The 20,769-nt window shown below is 39.1% G+C and overlaps 1 protein-coding gene across 2 annotated transcripts in view; it reads left to right on the forward strand.

Moving 5' to 3' along the window:
• CNTNAP4 (contactin associated protein family member 4) overlaps positions 1-20,769 on the forward strand; it is a 313,756-nt gene that overhangs the window by 24,564 nt on the left and 268,423 nt on the right. Inside the window, exon 1 of one of the 2 annotated variants that reach the window (XM_066349002.1) lies at positions 18,506-18,782. The exons of the other annotated variant lie outside the window; for it this stretch is intronic. Within the exon in view, the coding sequence (XP_066205099.1) occupies positions 18,692-18,782 (91 nt within the window). The 5' untranslated portion in view covers positions 18,506-18,691. Of the gene's footprint in view, positions 1-18,505; positions 18,783-20,769 lie in introns of those variants that run through there. 2 annotated transcript variants of the gene reach the window in all.

The following is a 20,769-nucleotide window of genomic DNA, read 5'->3' on the forward strand; positions in this document are numbered from 1 at the left end:
CTCTCTATCACTGAGCAAACCAGCCAGGGCCTGGTGTTGAGTTTTGTAAGTTCCTTATAAATTTGGGATATTAACTCCTTATCAGTAGATATATCATTGGCAAATATGTTCTCTGATTCAGTGTGTTGTCTTTTCATTTTGTTTATGATTTTCTTTACTGTGCAAAAACTTTTTAGTTTCATTTGTTGATTTTTTTCTTTTCTTTCCCTTGTTGGAAAAAAATATTGCTATGATAAGTATCTGAGTTTTTACTAAGTATGTTTTCTTCAAGGATTTTTATGGTTTTGTGACGTAAGTCTTTAATCCATTATGAGTTTATTCTTGTGTATGATGTAAGAAGGTGGTCTAGTTTCATTTTTTTTTGTGAGTTTGTGTCTAATTTTCCCAACACCATTTATTGAATAGACTATTTTTACCCCATTTTATGTTTTTGCATTATTTGTCAAATATTAATTGACCATAAAGGTGTGTGTTTATTTCTGAACTCTATTCTGTTCCATTGATCTATATTCCATTACTATGCTGTTTTGACTTCTATGGCCTTGTAGTATAGTTTGATATCAGGTACTGTGATTCCTCCATCTTTGTTCTTCTTTATCAAGATTGCTGTGGATAATCAGGGTCTTTGTGGTTCTGTACAAATTTTTGGAATGTTTGTTCTAGTTCTGTGAAATACACCATTGGTATTTTGATAGGAATTGTGTTGAATCTGTAGATTGCTTTGGGTAGTATGGTCATTAATGATGTTAATTCTTTCTATTGATGAACAAGGTATATGCTTCCATGTATTTTTATCTTCTTCAGTGTCTTAGAATTTTCCAAGTACAGGAATTTTACATCCTTGTTTATATTTATTTTTTGGTTTTTCATTTTTTGGATGCAATTGTAAATGATATTGTTTCTTTAGTTTCTTTTTCTGATGATTCATTATTGGTATATAAAAATGCAACTCATCTCTGGATATTGATTTTTTCTTCTCTTACTTTAACTGAATTTATTTATCTGTTCTAGGAAACTGGTGGAATCTATAGGGTTCTCTCTATATGTGGCTTTTATTATGTTGAGTTATGTTTCTTCTATTCCTACTTTGCTGAGAGTTTTTCATAACTGGATGCTAGATCTTATCAAATGCTTTGTATGTATCTATAGATATAATCATGTGACTTTTTATTCTTCATTTTCTTTATATGATGTATCATGTTTATTGATTTGCAGATATTTTACCAAACTTGCCTCCTTGTAATAAATCCCACTTGATCATGGTATATGATCTTTTTAATGTATTACTGCATCAATTTACTAATATTTTGCTGAGGACTTTAACATCTATGTTCATCAGGGATATTGGCCTATAATTTTCTTCCATTGTAGTGTCTTGATCTTGTTTTGGATTTATGATTATGTTAGTGTTTAAAATGAACTTGAGAATCTTCTCTCTTCTTGAATTTTTTTGAAAGAGTTTTAGAAGGATGGATGTTAGTTCTTCTTTGAAAGTTTGGTAAAGTTCACCTATGAAACCAGCGGTCCAAGACTTTTTGTTCATTGGCAGTTTTTCTTTTTTTATTACTGCTTCGATTGCATTAGTTTTTATCTGTATTCAGATTTTCTGATTCTTTCTGATTCTGTTTTGTATTATTTTGTGTTTCTATGAATTTATCCATTTTGTCCAGATTGTTCAATTTGTTGGTATATAGTTTTTCCTTTTTTTTTTTTTTTTTTTGTATTTCTCTTGCTGCTTTTTCTCTTTCACTTCTGATTTTATTTGGGGTCCTGTATTTTTTCTTCTTGGTGAGTCTGGATAAAGGTTGTCAATCTTGTTTATCTTTCCAGAGAATCAGCTCTTGGTTTTGTTGACCTTTTGTATTTTTTTTTTAGATTCTATTTTTTTTATTGCTGACTTTGAGTTCTTGTGTTCTCATCTTTATTTGGTTCAAAGGTATTATTTGATTTCTCCCTTGATCTCATTGTTAACCCATTCACTACTTAGTAGCATGTTTTTAGCCTCCTTGTTTGTGTGTTTTTCAGTTTTTTTCTTGTGATTTCTAGTTTCATACCATTATGGACAGAAAGGATGGTTGATATGATTTCAGTCTTTTTGTATTTATTGAGACTTGTTTTGTGTCCTAACATTTGGTTTGTCCTAGAAAATGTTCCATGTGCACTTAAACAGAATGTATATTCTGCTATTTTAGGGTGAAATGCTCTGAAGATATTAATTAAATCCGTCAAATCTACTGTGTCATTCAAGGCCACCATTTCCTTGTTGATTTTTTGTCTGGAATATTTATCTATTGATGTCAATGGTGTGTTAAAATCCCCTACTGTGACTACATTATTGTTGATCTCTCCCTTTATGTACATCATGATTTGCTTTATATATTGATATTTAAGTGCTCTCATATTGGGTACATAAATGTTTACAAGGGTAATATCCTCTTGTTGGATTGTTCCCTTTATCATTTTGTAGTGTCCTTGTTCATCTCTTACTTTGGCCTTTATTTGAAAGTTCATATTGTCAGATATAAGTATTGCTATCCTAGCTTTTTTTTCTCCTTTCAATTTTTGCATGAAATATATTTTTTCCATCCCTTTACTTTTAGTGTAAGTATATCTTTCGTTCTGAGGTAGATCTCTTATGGACAGCACATATTGGCCTAGTTTTTTTTTAATCTATTCTGCTATCCTATATTTTTTGATTAGAGCATTTAAGTTATTTACATTTAAAGTTATTGATAGTTAAATATTTATTGACATTTTATTCTTTAACTATGCTCCTCTGGTTTCTTTCTTTCTTCTTATAGTAGACTCTTTAACATTTTTTATAGTACTTGTTTGGTGGTAAAAAAAAAACACAACTTTTTAACTCTTTCTTGTTTGGGAAGGTATTTATTTCTCTTTCAATTTTAAATGATAGTTTTGCTGGATAAAGTTGTCTTAATTGTAGGTTCTTGTGTTTATTTTATCTTATTTTTATTAATTTTAATGCAGTGACATTGATAAATCAGGGTACATATGTTCCGAGAAAACATCTCCAGATTATTTTGACCTTTGATTATGCTGCATACCCCTCACTCAAAGTCAAATCGTCCTCCATCACCTTCTATCTCGTTTTCTTTATGCCCCTTCCCTCCCCCCACCCCCGCACTCTCCTTCCTCGCCCCCACCCCACCCCTCGACCCCACTCCCTGTTACCATCACATTCTTGTCCATGTCTCTGAGTCTCATTTTTATGTCCCATCTATGCATAGGTTCATATAGTTCTTAGTTTTTTCTGATTTATTTATTTCATTCCGTATAATGTTATCAAGGTCCATCCATGTTATTGTAAATGATCTGATGTCATTTCTTATGGCTGAGTAGTATTCCATAGTATATATGTACCAAAGCTTTTTAATCCACTCGTCCTCTGACGGACACTTGGGCTGTTTCCAGATCTTCACTATTATGAACAATGCTGCTATAAACATGGGGATGCATTTCTCCTTCTGGAACCGTTCTATGGTGTCCTTGGGGTATATTCCTAAAAGTGGGATGGCTGGGTCAAAAGGCAGTTCGATTTTCAATTTTTTGAGGAATCTCCATACTGTTGTCCACAGAGGTTGCACCAGTCTGCATTCCCACCAGCAATGCAGGAGGGTTCCCTTTTCTCCACATCCTCACCAGCACTTATTCTGTGTTGTTTTGTTGATGAGCGCCATTCTGACTGGTGTGAGGTGATATCTCATTGTGGTTTTAATTTGCATTTCTCTAATGATTAATGATGTTGAGCATTTTTTTCATATGCCTATTGGCCATCTGTATATCCTCTTTGGAGAAGTATCTATTCATTTCTTTTGCCCATTTTTTGATTGGATAGTTTGTCTTTCTGGTGTTGAGATTTACAAGTTCTTTATAAATTTTGGTTATTAACCCCTTATCAGACGTACTGTCAAATATGTTCTCCCATTGTGTAGTTTGTCTTTTTATTCTGTTCTTATTGTCTTTGGCTGTGCAAAAGCTTTTTAGTTTGATATAGTCCCATTTGTTTATCCTGTCTTTTATTTCACTTCCCTGTGGAGATAAATCAGCAAATATATCGCTGCAAGAGATGTCGGAGAGCTTACTGCCTATGTTTTCTTCTAAGATGATTATGGTTTCACGGCTTACATTTAAGTCTTTTATCCATTTTGAGTTTATTTTTGTGAATGGTGTAAGTTGGTGGTCTAGTTTCATTTTTTTTGCAGGGTTGCTGTCCAATTTTCCCAACACCATTTGTTGAAGAGGCTGTCTTTACTCCATTGTATGCCCTTACCTCCTTTGTCAAATATCAGTTGTCCATAGAGCTGTAGATTTATTTCTGGGTTCTCAGTTCTGTTCCATTGATCTCTGTGCCTGTTCTTATGCCAGTACCAGGATATTTTGAGTACAATGGCCTTGTAGTATAGCTTGATATCAGGAAGTATGATACCTCCTCCTTTATTCTTCTTTTTTAAGATTGCTGAGGCTATTCGTGTTCTCTTTTGGTTCCATATAAATTTTTGGAATATGTGATCTATATCTTTAAAGTATGTCACTGGTATTTTAATTGATATTGCATTGAATTTATAAATTACTTCAGGTAATATAGACATTTTAATGATGTTTATTCTTCCTAACCATGAGCATGGAGCATAACCATGAGCATAATGAATGGATTAAGAATGAGATCAAAGAAGAAATAAAAAAAATTCCTAGAAATGCTAGTGGAACAAATATATGCTTCCATTTGTTTGTATCTTCCTTGATTTCTTTTAACAATGTTTTATAATTTTCCAAGTACAAATCTTTAGTCTCCTTGGTTAAATGTACTCCTAGGTACTTTATTTCTTTGGTTGTAATAGTGAAGGGGATTGTTTCTTTAATTTCTCTTTCTGACTGTTCATTGTTGGTGTATAAAAATGCCTCTGATTTCTGAGTATTAATTTTATATCCTGCCACCTTGCTGAATTCATTTATCAGGTCCAGTAGTTTTTTGACTGAGACTTTAGGATTTTCTATATACAACATCATATCATCTGCAAATAATGATAGCTTTACTTCTTCTTTTCCAACTTGAATGCCTTTTATTTCTTCTTCTTGTCTGATTGCTGTGGATAGGACTTCCAGGACTATGTTGAATAAGAGTGGTGAAAGGGGGCCCCCCTGCCTTGTTCCTGATCTTAAGGGTATTGCTTTTAATTTTTGCCCATTGAGTATGATGTTGGCTGTGGGTTTCTCATAGATGGCTTTTATCAGGTTGAGGTATGTTCCCTGTATTCCCACTTTGCTGAGAGTTTTGATCATGAATGGGTGCTGGATTTTATCAAATGCTTTTTCTGCATCTATTGAAATTATCATGTGGTTTTTCTCCTTCCTTTTGTTTGTGTGATGAATAACATTGATATATTTGTGAATATTGTACCAGCCTTACCTCCCCAGAATAAATCCCACTTGATCATGGTGTATGATTTTTTCCATATATTGTTGGATCCGGTTTGCTAATATTTTGTTGAGGATTTTAGCATTTATATTCATCAGAGATATTGGCCTATAATTTTCTTTATTTGTGTTGTCTTTGCCTGGTTTTGGAATCAGAATTATGCTGGCCTCAAAAAAGGAGCTTGGAAGTCTTCCTTTTTCTCAAATTTTTTGAAATAGCTTGAGAAGGATAGGAGTTACTTCTTCTTTGAATATTTGGTAGAATTCACTTGTGAAGCCATCTGGCCCAGGACTTTTCTTTGTTGGGAGTTTCTGGATAACTGTTTTGATCTCATTTGGTGTAATCGGTCTGTTTAGGTTTTCTGATTCTTCCAGATTGATTTTTGGAAGATAGTATGTTTCAAGGAATTTGTTCATTTCATCTATGAACAAATGATAGTTGTCTAGTTTTTGGCATACAGTTCTTCATAGTATTTTTTTACAATCCTTTGTATTTCTGTTGTGTCAGTTTTTATTTCTCCCTTCTCATTTCTAATTTTATTTATTTGAGTCCTCTCTCTCTTTTTCTTGGTGAGTCTAGTTAAAGATTCATCAATCTTGTTTACCTTTTTTAAAAACCAGCTCCTAGTTTCATTGATCCTCTGTATTGTTTCTTGAGTCTCTATGTCATTTATTTCTGCTCTGATCTTTATTATTTCCTTCCTTCTACTACATTTGGGCTTTACTTGCTGTTCTTTTTCTAGTTCTTTTAGATGCAGGGTTAAGTTGTTTATTTGAACTTTTTCTAGCTTCTTAAAGTGTGCCTGTAGTGCTTTGAACTTCCCTCTCATTACTGCTTTTGCTATGTCCCATAAATTTTGAGTTGTTGTATGCTCATTATCATTCATTTCTATGAATTTTTTTATTTCTTCTTTGATCTTATTCTTAATCCATTCGTTATTTAGCAACCTGCTATTTAGTTTCCATTTGTTTGAGAATTTTTGAGCTTTTCTGTTGTGGTTGATTTCTAGTTTGATGCCATTGTGATCAGAGAAAGTTTTTGATATGATTTCAATCTTCTTAAATTTGTTGAGACCACTTTAGTGCCCTAACATGTGGTCTATCCTAGAGAAAGTACCATGAGCACTTGAAAAGAATGTATATGCTGCTGCTTTAGGGTGAAAGGTTCTGTAGATATCTATTAAATCGAGTTGATCTAGTGTGTCCTTTAAGTCTGCTGTTTCTTTGTTAATTTTCTTTCTTGAGGATCTATCTAGTGATGTTAGTGGGGTATTAAAATCCCCTACTATTATAGTGTTGCTGTTGATCTCACTCTTTATATCCATCAAAGTCTGCTTTATATATTTAGGTGTTCCTATATTAGGTGCGTAGATATTTATAATAGTTATATCTTCCTGTTGGATTACTCCCTTTATCATTATGTAGTGGCCTTCTTTATCTCTTACTATATCCTTTGTTTTAAAGTCCATTTTGTCTGATATAAGTATTGCTACCCCAGCTTTTTTTTTTCATTTCCATTTGCATGAAATGTTTTTTTCCATCCTTTTACCTTCAACCTATGTGCATCTTTTGTTTTAAGGTGTGTCTCTTATAGACAGCATATGTATGGATCCTGTGTTCTCATCCATGCAGCTACCCTATGTCTTTTGATTGGATCATTTAATCCATTTACATTTAAGGTTATTATTGATATGTAGTTGTTTATTGCCATTTTATTCCTTAAAGCTGTATTCTTCTTTTGCTATATTCTTTTCGCACTTTGATCTGTTTACACTATGCCCCTTAACATTTCCTGCAGCATTCATTTGGTTGTAATGAATTCCTTGATTTTTTTTTTTTTTTTTTGTCTGGGAATCTTTTTATTTCTCCTCAATTTTAAATGATAGCCTTGCTGGATAAAGTAGTCTTATTTGTAGGTTCTTGTTCTGCATTAATTTGAATATTTCTTGCCATTCCCTTCTGGCTTCAAGTGTTTCTGTTGAGAAGTCTGATGTCATCCTTATGAGGGCTCCTTTGTAGGTGATAGCCTTTTTTTCTCTCGCAGCTTTTAATATTTTCTCTTTATCACTTAATTTTGGCATTTTAATTATGATGTGTCTTGGTTTAGGTTTCTTTGAGTTTCTTTTTAGTGGATTTCTCTGTGCTTCTTGAATATGTGAGAGTTTCTCCTCCATTAATTTAGGGAAGTTTTCAGCTATGATATGATTGAACCAGGCCTCTATCCCTTGTTCTTTCTCTTCTTCTTCAGGAGTCCTTATGATGCAGATGTTCTTTCTCTTTATGTTGTCACAGAGCTCTCTAAGAGTTTCCTCAGACTTTTTGAGTCTCTTTTCTATTTTCTTCTCTGCTTTCATGTCTTCATTCCAGTTGTCCTTTAACTTGCTAATTCGATCCTCAGCTCTATCCATCCTGTTTTTAATTCCTTCCATTGTGGTCTTCATTTCTGATATTGTATTTGTCATCTCCGACTGATTCTTTTTTAATATTTCAATATCCTTTTTTTATACTTGCTATTTCTTTATTTAGGTGTTTGTGATGACCATCCATTGTTGTTCTAAGATCCCTAAGCATCCTTACAATCATTATTTTAAACTCCGCATCCGGAAGTTTGATTATTTTTATATCACTCAGTTCATCTCTTGAAGGTTTCTCTTGTGGTTTCATTTGGATTGCACTTCTTTGTCTTCTCATTGTGTCTGGGTGTTTGGGTATTTTCTTTGTAGAGCTGGTTTAGTCTAGGCTTGGTGTTGTCTGCCTCCAGTTTTTACTTGTGTTATTTCTAGGTCTTCTTGGGTTGGCTTCAGCTATTATTTGTAATCCACTTTAGGATTTGGGCCGCTTTGAAGTCTTGATTTGTTTGTTTTCTTAACAGTGATTGTCTTGTTTGCTGATCTCATCAGGGGGCTTATTTGAAACTGTATCCAGGAATGCAGTGGGTGTGACCTGAGGCTCTGAAGTCCTCTTCTGCCAGTTAATCTCTCTGGGGGTGGGTTGCTTTCTCAGCTTCAGTAGAAGGAGGTGTATCTCAGATCTCCATGGAGACCTGAGTTACTGCCCTTCCTCCCCACTTCTTGTTTTCAGCTGTGTCTTGTTGCGCTGATTGGAGCTGGAGAGATGTCTGTATCTCTGTGACCTGGAAGTACTTTTGTATTTTGCTTTGTGGAAGGATCAGCCCCTCCCCCAGTTATGGCCACCTCCAGCACTGAATGAGTCAGCTTTTTATGTCATCACCTATATTCCTCTCCCCCTCACCATCCGTGTCTCTCTCTCCTTTCTTTCTGGAAGACAAGCGGGCCCTTTCAACACACCTCATTCCGTGGTCGCCAGGCAAGTGGTTGTGAGCAGTATTTACTGCTCTTTTCCTTGGAGTGAGAGCCCAGCCTCACCCCCCCCCCCCGTTCCTGTAAGCAGGGGAGATTCAGGCGCTACCTACCAGGTTTGTTGTGGCTTCTTCTTTGCTCCTTGGTTTTCTTTTTGTTTGTTTGTTTTTAAGTTTTTTTACTTATTCATTTTAGAGAGGAGAGGGAGAGACAGAGAGAGAGAGGAGAGACAGAGAGAGAGAAGGGGGAGGAGCTGGAAGCATGAACTCCCATATGTGCCTTGACCAGACAAGCCCAGGGTTTCGAACTGGCGACTTCAGCATTTCCAGGTTGACACTTTATCCACTGCACCACCACAAGTCAGGCTGCTCTTTGGTTTTTGAAAGCTGTTCTTGTAGTCCAGATTTGGTTTTTCACGCTGATTGTTCATAAATTAGTTTATAATCCAGTTCAGTGGTGTGACCTGGGAGTTTATACGTCTACCTACTCCGCTGCCATCTTCAGGTCTCCTAGGTTCTTGTTTTTTATCACTTTGGATATTTCATGCCAGTTTCTTCTGGCCTGATAATGTTTCTGTTGAGAAATCAGTTGACAGTTTAATGGGAGTTCCTTTGTAGGTAACTGTTTTTCTCTTGCTGCTTTTAAGATACACTCTTTGTCTTTAACCTTTGCCATTTCAATTATGATGTGTCTGGTGTGGGCTTATTTGAGTTCATCTTGTTTGGGACTTTTTGTCCTTCCTGGACTCATGTGTTTTTTCCTTCACCAAGTTAGGTAAATTTTCAATCATTCTTTCTTTCCTTTTTATTTTTTTGTATTTTTCCAAAGTTAGAAGCAGGGAGGCAGTCAGACAGATTCCTGCATGTGCCTGACTGGGTTCCACCCGGCATGCCCACCAGGGGGCGATGCTCTGTGCATCTGAGGCAATTCTCCACTGTATCTAGAGCCATTCTAGCACTTAAACTGGAGGCCACAGAGCTGTCCTCAGTGCCTAGGCCAACTTTACTCCAATAGAGCCTTGGCTGCGGGAGGGGAAGAGAGAGATAGAGAGGAAGGAGAGGTGGAAGGGTGGAGAAGCAGATTGGCACTTTTCCTGTGTGACCTGCCTAGGAATCGAACCTGAGACTTCCATATGCCAGGCTGATGCTCTAATGCTGAACCAACTAGCCAGGGCTTCAGTCATTATTTCTTCAAATATATATTTTTTTTTTCTGAAGCTGGAAATGGGGAGAGACAGTCAGATAGACTCCTGCATGCGCCCGACCGGGATCCACCCGGCACGCCCACCAGGGGCCATGCTCTGCCCACCAGGGGGCGACGCTCTGCCCCTCCAGGGTATCGCTCTGCTGCGACCAGAGCCACTCTAGCGCCTGGGGCAGAGGCCAAGGAGCCATCCCCATTGCCCGGGCCATCTTTGCTCCAATGGAGCCTTGGCTGCGGAAGGGGAAGAGAGAGACAGAGAGGAAGGAGGGGGGGTGGAGAAGCAAATGGGTGCTTCTCCTATGTGCCCTGGCTGGGAATTGAACCCGGGTCCCCTGCACGCCAGGCCAATGCTCTACTGCTGAGCCAACCGGCCAGGGCCAAATAGGTTCTTAATCCCTTTTCTTTCTCTTCTTCTGTGGTACCCCATGATGTGGATGTTGTTATGCTTCATATTGTCCTAAATGCCCCTTAAACTATCCTTATTTTATAAATTCTTTTTTCTATTTGCTGCTCTGATTGGCTGTTTCTTGCTACCTTGTCTTTCAGGTTACTGATTTGACCCTCTGCTGTTTCCAGCCTGCTGTTTATTCCTTCTAATCTCTTCTTCATCTCAGATATTTCATTCTTTGTTCTGACTGATTCTTTTATATGGTTTTTTCTCATACAGTTGTAGTTCTCACTAAGTTCCTTCAGCATTCTTATAACCGTATTTTTGAACTCTATATCTGGTAAATTGCTTGCTTCTATTCATTTAGCTCTTTCTTTCTGGGGATTTCTCCTGTTCTTTCAATAGGGGCATTTTTTTGGTCTTTCCATTTTGGCCTTCTCTTTGTGTTTGCATCTATGTATTAGGCAGATCTGCTATGATTACCAGTCTTGGTAGGGTGGCCTTTATGTAGTAGGGGTCCTGTGGTACCCAGTGGCACAGTCTTCTTGATCATCTGAGCTGGGTGCTCCAGAAATGTCCTTTGTTTAAGTAATGTGGGCTGTCCCGTTGTAGTTGAGTCTTGATTGCTATTGACTATGTGTGCCTGGGGTTGACCCTCAGGTTGGCTGAGTGTGAAGCTCTACCCTGAGTACTATGTACTATCTACTACTGTGCAGGTGCTGACCCTTCAAAGCAAAATTCACCTCAGCAGATTATTCTGCTTGCCAAGATCTCCCTTTGTATATGATACTTGAGAAGCAAATTGGATCCTGTTCTGATTTTGTCTGAGGCTTGCCACTGGGTGTTTTGGAAGGGCCTCTGGTGCAGGTCAAGAGCTGATGCTGCTGGTGATTGGCCCTGGGAAACCTGTTTGGAACTACAAAGTGACCCACAGTTTGTGATTGCCTCTGCTAGGCCTGGAGCTGTGCATGAGAGACCAAGCTGTGTACCAGGTCCAGCTTTTACCAGCACTGGGCTTGGGGCAAGTCAGCAAATGTCCCAAAGCACCTCATGATCTGTCCCACCTGCCTCTGCCTTTTGGCTGCCTGTTAGGCTCAGGCACAGAAAGATCCTCTGCGGTGCTTGACCACATGAGGTAGGTTCTCAGTGAGTCACCAGGCAGGGGCAAGTTGTGTTCAGCAGATTTATGTGGGTTCAAACTCGGGGCCATCGCTAGGTCTAAGGCCACTCAGGAAATGGCACAGGGTATATACCAAGTCTAGCTGCCACTCACTGGGTGCTTGCACTTCTTTTTGAGGGGAAGGTGCCATTCTGGTTCACAGAAAGTGTGGGGAATGGCCCCTGTCTTATAGCCACACAACCCAGTTACTGACACCCCCTGAGTCTGCCAGACCTCTACACCCTGTCCCAGGCAGCCGACTTCTCAGCAGGGTAGAAACTCCCCAGGTAGGGCTATAAGAAGGCCTGAGATTGGGGCTATCGCTTCCCCCAGGAAAAAACAATCTTGAATATACCTTCTAATGAAATCTTTGTTATGGAAGGATTGTTTCAGGGGAGATGTTAATAGAAAAGTGCATTGGTAGAGTTTTGGATATTTGCAAATCTGAAAAACTCAGTATGTTGTGTTATCAAAGTCATCACTTACATTATTTGCAACAAACTGATTAAAAGAGAAAACAAAATAGTAGCACTTAGGTCATAAATAATTGCTTAGGAAAAGTGCATTAAGGTTGCAGAATGTGAAGTCCTTTAACTGAAAATGTATTATAAATTAAAAGTAAATACCATTAATAAAATATTAACTTGATAAAAGTATTCAATGAGAACAATGAATATTCTTGTATTTTTACTTGTTATAGCATAGAAAATGTTGTTTTTATTCAATATAAATATATTTAGAAAGTGGCTTTTGGCAAAAATGTTATCGTCTTATAAATAGGTGTTCTGAAACCAATTCCGGTGTATGTGTGTGGGTGTTCCCCACACCAACCAGCTAGGTATCTGAGACTTCAACTTAGTTCTAATGCTGTCTACCAGGAGATAGCATCACTTTCCACAGGTAAGGGCTCAGTTCTACAAGACTACCTTCCTCCCACTCAGACACTAGTGGCAACTCTAGGCTATTAGTGCTTCTGACTGATTGGCTATAAATCAGATGTTCCCACAGCCCCCTACCCGGGTATGATTGATTTGCTAGAGCAGCTCACAGAACTCAGAGAAACATTTCACTACTAGATCACCACTTTATTATAAAAGGATATGACTCAGGAACAGCAAGATGGAAGAGATGCTTAGGGTAAGGTATAGTGAAGGTGATGCTGGCGGCACCTGGGAGGCCAAGGAGGACCTCTACTCATCTTGCTGCAGAATAAGAAAGAATTTGAGAGCATGACAGAATGATTGAGCAGAGCACAATCAATTTATTAAAGTGACAGTACACACTCAAGAGGTGTGAGGGGGACCTTGGAAGACCAGGCTTGCCAATAGGATCTGAGTGGAAGGTTTTTATTAAACATGGGCCAACAAGGGGGTTAGCATGGTCGTTGGCTTCTGACACTGGTGGGGTGACTACTGTCAGGGTTCGTCCTGATCCATCCTTTCTAGATAGTGATGCGTTCCTTGTCCAATGACAGGAAGTTGGGGAGGGGAAGTGAGGAAACTGGTGGTTAGTGAAGGTCAGTCTGTGATATTCCAGTCCAGGTGGAAAGGGGAGGGACAGTACTTGAGGCCTTTGTTCCCTGTTCTGACTGTCATGCCTCAAAAGGGCACAAAGCTTCTATGCTTTCCCCAGGGGCATCTCTCTTCCCAGATCTCCAAGTCTTCATCAACCTGGAAGCTGTCCCAACCCAGTCCTTTTGGGATGTTATGGAGGCTTTATTACATAGTCATGATTGAGGAAATCACTGGCCATTGGCAATTGAGCTCAATCTCTAGCTCCTCTTCTTTCCTGGGGTTTGGGCGGGGGTAGGAGGGTTGCGGGGGTGTTAGGGAAGTAAAAGGTGGGGAGGACTTAAAGTTATAATAGTCTCCACATCATAAGTGAGGTCATATGGTACTTGTATTTCTCTGCTTGGCTTATTTTACTTAGCATAATACTCTCCCAAGTCCATCCATTCTGTCACAAAAGGTAAAAAATTTTTTTCTTTTTTTTTTTTTTTTAATCTCTGAGTAGTATTCCATTGTGTAAATGTACCACAGGTTTTTTGTAAATGGCGATGGAAGGAGATGTGACTTGGGGTGGTGAACCCATAATACAATATACAGATGATGTAGTATAGAATTGTACACCTGCCTGACCTGTGGTGACGCAGTAGATAAAGCATCGACCTGGAAATGCTGAGGTCGCCGGTTCGAAACACTGGGCTTGCCTGGTCAAGGCACATATGGGAGTTGATGCTTCCAGCTCCTCCTCCACTTCTGTCTCTCCTCTGTTTCTCCCTCTCCTCTCTAAAATGAATAAAAAAAAATAGAATTGTACACCTGAAACCTATATGATTTTATTAACCAATGTCATCTCAATACAGTTAATAAGAATACTTAAAAATATTTACAACAGTCTAATCAAGAGATTGGTCCTCAAAAAAAAAAAAAGAGAGATTGGTTCTCACAATAAGTCTCCTACAGCCCCCCTCCCCCCACCTCCAGGTTATTTAAGGGTTTTCTAAAAATCATGTCATTAACATAACAAAACAAACTCAATCTTACCACAGAAAATTCTGTGGGTTTTAGTAAGCTGGGAACTGTGTAGGAAGACCAGATATAAATGAGAACTGTAATTTGGTCATTTGAATGACCAAATATATATTTCTTTTTCTTCCCTCCCTCCTTCCCTTCCTCCCTCCTTCCCTCCCTTTCATTTCTCCCTCCTTCCCTCCCTCCATCCCTTCTTTCTTTCCTTCCTTCCTTTCTTTCTGAGAGAGACAGGGAGAGAGAGACAGAGAGACAAAAACATTGAGACAAAACATTGTTCCTGTGTGTGCCCTGACCAGGGATTGAACCAGAAATGTCTGTGCTTTGGGATGATGCTCCAACCAGCTGAGCTATTCAATCAGAGTTTTTCTTGTGTTTTTTGTTGTTGTTTTTTTAATTGGTTGATTTTTTTAGACAGAGAGAGGAAGGAGAGAGAGTGGAGGGGGTAGGGAAGCAGTCATTCATTGTTCCACTTGGTTGTTGTGTATTCATTGGTTTCTTCTTGTGTGTGCCTTGACTGGGGATCAAACCCGCAACTTTGTTGTTTTGGGACGATGTTCTAACCGACTGAGCTAACCAGCCAGGGCCCAAATATCTATTTCTTATAAATGACAATATTATACCTTAAATATATTTTTGTTTTAAAAATAAACAATTTTGAGTAGAGACCACTAGCAAAAGCACAGGATAAGAAACCCGCTTTCTTGCCTTTTCCGGGAGACTAAATTTTGTTGACCTATTGCCTTTATAAGAAACCCAGAAACCAGATTAGAGGTTCAGGCATCAGATAATGCAATTGTTACATGAATAAAGGAGTCAGACTTTACAGTCTTTCTAGTCTTTTGATGTGACTTTGTCCCACTATGGTATGATGGTCCTTTTTCAATCTAACCCACAGTCCAGGAGCCTCCTTGCACCACTGTGGTGGGACGCACAGTTCTCTGGCAAGTTGTACCAAGAGAAAATTGGAAGCCGTATCAATAAATTCCAACATTTTGATTTGATTTATAAGCTTTCTCAGACACGGTCTGGCCCACAATATGCACATTCCAAACCCTAAGCACCAGCAGTTGTTTTTATCTTAACCGGTGGAAAATATAACCGTAAATGCATCCACAGGGAGAAGTGATTCGTGGTGTCTGAATCAGCAGTTCAGTAATGTACAAAATTAGGTCCCTACACTTTTCTGATTTTTCCCATTCAGACTTTTTTGTTTGTTTTTCTGACATTAAGCATCACTCGGGTGGGAAGAGGGAAAAGAAGCCCAAGTCAGTAGGTCTTAATGGCCAACTCTTTTCTGCCACCAATGGGTCATATAATTCTGGCAAGCTGTAATTCCTCTGCCCATCAGATTTCTTGTCTGTGCAAAGACAGCTGTAGTAAAATAATGATTCCAGTAACAACAGTGAAGGTGTAACTCTAGGGGCTTTCCCTTTACAGGGAGATTGTCTCAGCCTTGAGGAGGATGCTCTGCTTATCCTTGGTATCCTTGGTGCAGATGAGGAAAGGCAGCGTCGGGGCTGATGAGCGGCTACCCGAGAGCATGCAGCTGGGTGGGCGTGGAACGGGAGCGGACATTGGATCTAGGCGGCGTTGTCTACTCAAACCACCACTCTCCGTAGTTAGAATGCAGAGAGCTAAGGCTGGTAAGCAATGGACGACCCACTAAGTGTGAGGCCCTCATTAGGAGGTTGCCTCACAGAATATCACAGTAGCTTTTTAGTTATTTTCTTACCTTTTTTTTTTTTAAAGGAAATCAAAGACCAGAGTAATTAAGTCACTTCAATCATGGTGAAAGCTGAATTTATATGTAGACTTCTGGGTTTACAGTGCCCAAGCTCTTCTCATGCTTTACTTTGTCCATGAAGCTCTTTCCCCTGTGGCCATCAGGAGGGGACAGGTGTTGCGGTGACCTGAAAGGCTCAGGTCTTTTCAGTGCCAGCCTGCAGCTCATTCTATTACCATAGCCCACTGATATGGAGAAATGTATTATTAATGGCTGTGATGATCACTTATACTTTGTCCTGAAGATGTTATTAATTGGGATGAAAGGTTCAATTATTTTTCATTCTTGATATGTGTACCATCCTTGAAAATTTTTTTTAATCTCTAGGGTTTTTTTTTTTTTGTATTTTTCTGAAGTTGGAAATGGGGAGGCAGTCAGACTCCTGCATGCACCTGACCGGGATCCACCCGGCATGCCCACCAGGGGACGATGCTTTGCCCATCTGGAGCGTTGCTCTGTTGCAACCAGAGCCATTCCAGTGCCTGAGGCAGAGGCCATAGAGACATCCTCAGTGCCTGGGCCAACTTTGCTCCAATGGAGCCTTGGTTGCAGGAGGGGAAGAGAGAGACAGAGAGGAAGGAGAGGGGGTGGGGTGGAGAAGCAGATGGGCGCCTCTTCTGTGTGCCCTGGCCAGGAATCGAACCTGGGACTCCTGCACTCCAGGTCGACGCTCTACCACTGAGCCAACCGGCCAGGGCCAATCTCTAGTTTGTTTTATGGGAACAATTAAGTGTAACATTTTAATTGGAGGACGTTTTTCCTTCCAGAGAGCCTGAGACCCTGTTCCTCAGTGTAGAGTCAGTATGAGTAATGAAGTCAGAGCTCTGCAGACCAGAATGCCAAGCCCCACCCTCTCTCTCCTACTTACTGTGGCCCTTCAGACGTACTGCTTAACTTCACTGAGGTTTAGTCTTTTGTCTGTTAAATAACCACAATGACATTTCCCTCAAGGATCATCATAATTTAATTAGAGAACAAATAGCATATAGTATGTGTTCAATAAAATGTAATCTCCTTCAATAATTAATAGAAATTGTCAATTGATACCTGTTTTGCTTACCATACTATATTAGTAAATAACAAAATCAGGGATGGAGACCTAGGAATATGGAGTCAACACTCAAGAATGACCCTTCTTTTCCACCACTGTTTTATTTTTTAGGGCCTCAGGTTTTCGCTGCCACCGATGGGTTAGGAAGGAGGTACTTTGTAAGCTGGGGACACTGCATCCCAGCATGAGGACAGTAAAATCGGAGTCAGAAAAATGAAGTCCAATCCTCAGCACTTTACTTACTGACTCTATGACCTCGTCAAGCCATTAAACTCTCTGTTGGTGTTTATTTACCTGTAAAATCAGAAAAGCAAAAATATCTCTTCTGCTTTGTTTGTCGGGAAGAGCTAAACACTTTGGTTAAGCCCTTATGGTTAGACAGGAAGATGCTTTTGTCTCTTTCCCCCTTATTTCACTCATTTCAGAGCAAGGCTGCTGCTGCTTAAATGCTTCTGTTTCTTCTTTGTAATCACCAAGAGTGTTTGAGAACCCAGTATTCCTACTCTTATAAAATCTAGCACATTTGCAGTTAAATATCTTGACATTTACTGTAAGGAGATTATTTATCCCCTGAGACACCATGTGATACACTTACCATTATGTGATAACTCCATTATTTAAGTATTTTAATGTTCTATTCAAGAAATAGCAGTATCTGTGGATCACCCATTAGAAGAGTAATTGTTCTGTAGTCCTTAACCTTCTGAATTCAACTTTTTCTCTAAATCATTTGAATTACAACTATATATTGTTTAGGTTGGATGTGAGTATGTGTGTGTGGTTTCCTTTCTTGAGTATCCCATCATTTTTTATTTTGAGCCTTTTGGGAATTGTTATTAAAGAATTTGATTGTAGATTGCAACTGTGAATTCATAGCATAATGCATTCCACGAAATAAACGTTTCCATAGCATTTAATTTGCAGAGTTGTACTCCTGATACACTAAAATAGGAAATGTTAATTTCTTGTAGACTACTACCAGATGATTTAAAATATCTGCCAAACATGAATGTCTGTATCCATGTGAGGAATTTTCATAATAAAATCCTGGCACCATCGCTAAAGAGGATAGTTTTATACAAACAGAGAAAAACAACAGCAAGTATTTTCCCTGAGGACAGTTTTAGCTACAACGTACCAAAGCTGCTTAGTTATTTCTGTCTCATTTATGCTTTTGTTTTGAAACATAAAGCAATTTTACCTGGATGCCCTCCCGGATTCAGGAATTAGCTCAGTAAGTTGACTTGGCTTTGCCAACGGCAAGACCTCCAGAAAATCTGGAGGCTCCGCCGTCTAGCCTTTCCCCCCACCCACATCTCTAGAGGGGAGAAAGGGGTTAAGGATTATTGGAGAATAGAAGAGAGGGGAGGGAGCCCCGAGGAGGCCCAGGAGCTGCAGGCCGCGCCTCCAGGTCCAGCTTTCATCAGCAGCGCAGCAGCGCGGTGGAGCTCTGAGCGCTGCTGTGAATCTGGAGGAGGGATGCTGCTGTCAATTTGTGGGACCGCTGCTGCGAGGAGTGGGCGTGGCCTCGGCAGTGTGGATGCTTGTTAGGAAAGATGCTGTGTGCTTTTTAGTGAGGAGTCAGGGCTGTGGTGTGTGTGAGTGTATGTGCCCGCGCGCGCGCGCGTGCTTGTGTGTGTGTGTGAGAGAGAGAGAGAGAGAGAGAAAGAGAGTGGGAGGGAGGGGATTGGAGAAAGGATAGAAGGAGGGAGTGAGGCGGAGAGACCCAGAGAGAAGACAGAGCTGGGAGAGGAACTGAGAACAGGACTAGAGCGCTCAGAGAGCCACTCAGGATCTTTTGGGGGAACCGGATAAATATGAACATGGGATCTGTCACCGGAGCTGTCCTCAAGATGCTACTTCTGTTATCTACTCAAAATTGGAACAGGGTCATGGCTGGGAATTCCTGTAAGTAGAAAGCAAATGATTTAAACTTGCGGGGGTGGTGGGGGAAACTCTCTTTAAAACTTTAATTCTGTTGTGTTTATGATTATTATTTGCAACTGAATTTGCTCACAATGAAGCATTACTCAGACCTTTTGCAAATATGACTGGGTTTACACCTGTCTTTTCTCCTGGTCTGGTCAAAATAAGCAAAGTGTCATTTCTCTTTTTGTCTCTGAGCAGAATCTTACCCTCTTGTCTTTGAATATTCATTGAGAAAGCTCAAGTTCTAGTAAAACATTAAATTAGCATCTTAACCAGCAAATAGCCTGTGAATGTCTTCATTTCTTCTTTTTTTTTTAGAATGACTGAATTTTACTGGAATTATGTCTCACAGGAAAACAACTGGCAGCCTTGACATTATGCTGCATTAGCTTAGGTTTCTGAAGTTTGCAATTTGGCAGACCGGTCCCTGGCTGCATCTTTCAAACGATGCCAGGCTCCTAACTGAAATGTGCTGCAGAATCCAGGGGCAGACTTGGTGGAGGTGAACCTCAACATTAAGAACTGTGCCCTCGCTGCTGAAAGAATGAGACTTGGGCACTCCTGGAGGGGGTTCGATTTTCACATTTTGCTAAAGGAAAAACATTTGGGTAATTTAAAAAAAAATTATTCTTTAGTGATTGAATTTTTAACTTTCTAAATTTGTGACTGAATATTCTGATTCCGAGTTAATTGATGGAGGGGAGCTTTATAAAGATCTTATTTCTAATTTAAATATTATTGAAAATAATTTTGTCAGGACTCCCTACGTCCACTTTTTATTAGAGATTTAAAAAGTTTTAAAAGTTATATTTGGCTTAAAATGTCTAAATGGAAGAATTTTTTCCTCTTTGATGAATCATGAACAAGCTTTGAAAATACAACATTTTTTTAAAAAATTCTCTTTCATGGATTTCAAAGGAAAAGCTAATTTGCTTTTCAAGAAAGGGGTATGAGTCCTGCTCAGGAATTTATGTTGCTGCTGTGTAACCAGGTTTAGGCTGGGGGGGCAAGGAAGCCAGTAGTAAGTAACAAGGTGCTTCCTGTGGCACATCCCTGAGTACCCTGAAGCGCTCTGATGTGGGAAGAACATTATAAATGACCTTACTGGTACAAGTCACATGTCCTTTTACACTGCACGACTACTGTGTTTATGTGTTTGCCTTCCGTATTAGCTCATTTAATAGAACATCACTCGGGTGCTGCACTGTGTTTCAGATTTCAGTTTTAATTTGGGTGTATGAGAATCCGATGAGTCAGTAAAACATGCATATTTTTTACCTAGTCAAAATCTGGGCATGCTGTAATGGTTGCATGTGACGAACATTGCATCAGTCAAACAAACAATAACAATACAAGCACACACACACACACACACACACACACAAAGTTTTGTAGGAAAGACATAAATAATTCATCCTCCAACTACTGAAGTTCAACAAAAAAGGAAAGCACTAGAGGTCACTCTTACAATGTAATGCACATCACTTGAAGCATCCCTCCCTTAAGAAGAGCAGAGCTTAAGTCTGGCCTAGATGCAGTCATCTCTCTAGTACACTGCCTGTATTTGGGTTTTTTTTTTTAACATATTGATGTGACTGATTGGACTGCTAGTTGTTTACATTTGTTTGTTGAAGTCTAACAAAAGGCATATCAACATTAAATAGCTTTCTTTTGAAATATATGTTCTTAGTACAGAAAACATGATTTGCTGAGATCTGAGGAGAGCAGGTATTCATGGGTACTTAGCTGTGGCTGGGTCTGTCTCTGACACTTAAAATTTCATTCCTGGGTCTGTATTCTGTCAGTCTTGGTTTGTTCAGGAAGCATTTTAATGCTCTTGCAAACATTTGATAAACTTAAGGAACCTATACAATTTTAAATTTCTAGGTTTCTTGGTTATCATATGTTGAGTTGACAGTTCTTAAAGTGTCAAAAATGCAATTAAATGACTTCAGATAATTAAAGT

The sequence above is a fragment of the Saccopteryx leptura genome, chromosome 9 (genome assembly GCF_036850995.1).
Source record: "Saccopteryx leptura isolate mSacLep1 chromosome 9, mSacLep1_pri_phased_curated, whole genome shotgun sequence".
NCBI lineage: Eukaryota > Metazoa > Chordata > Mammalia > Chiroptera > Emballonuridae > Saccopteryx > Saccopteryx leptura.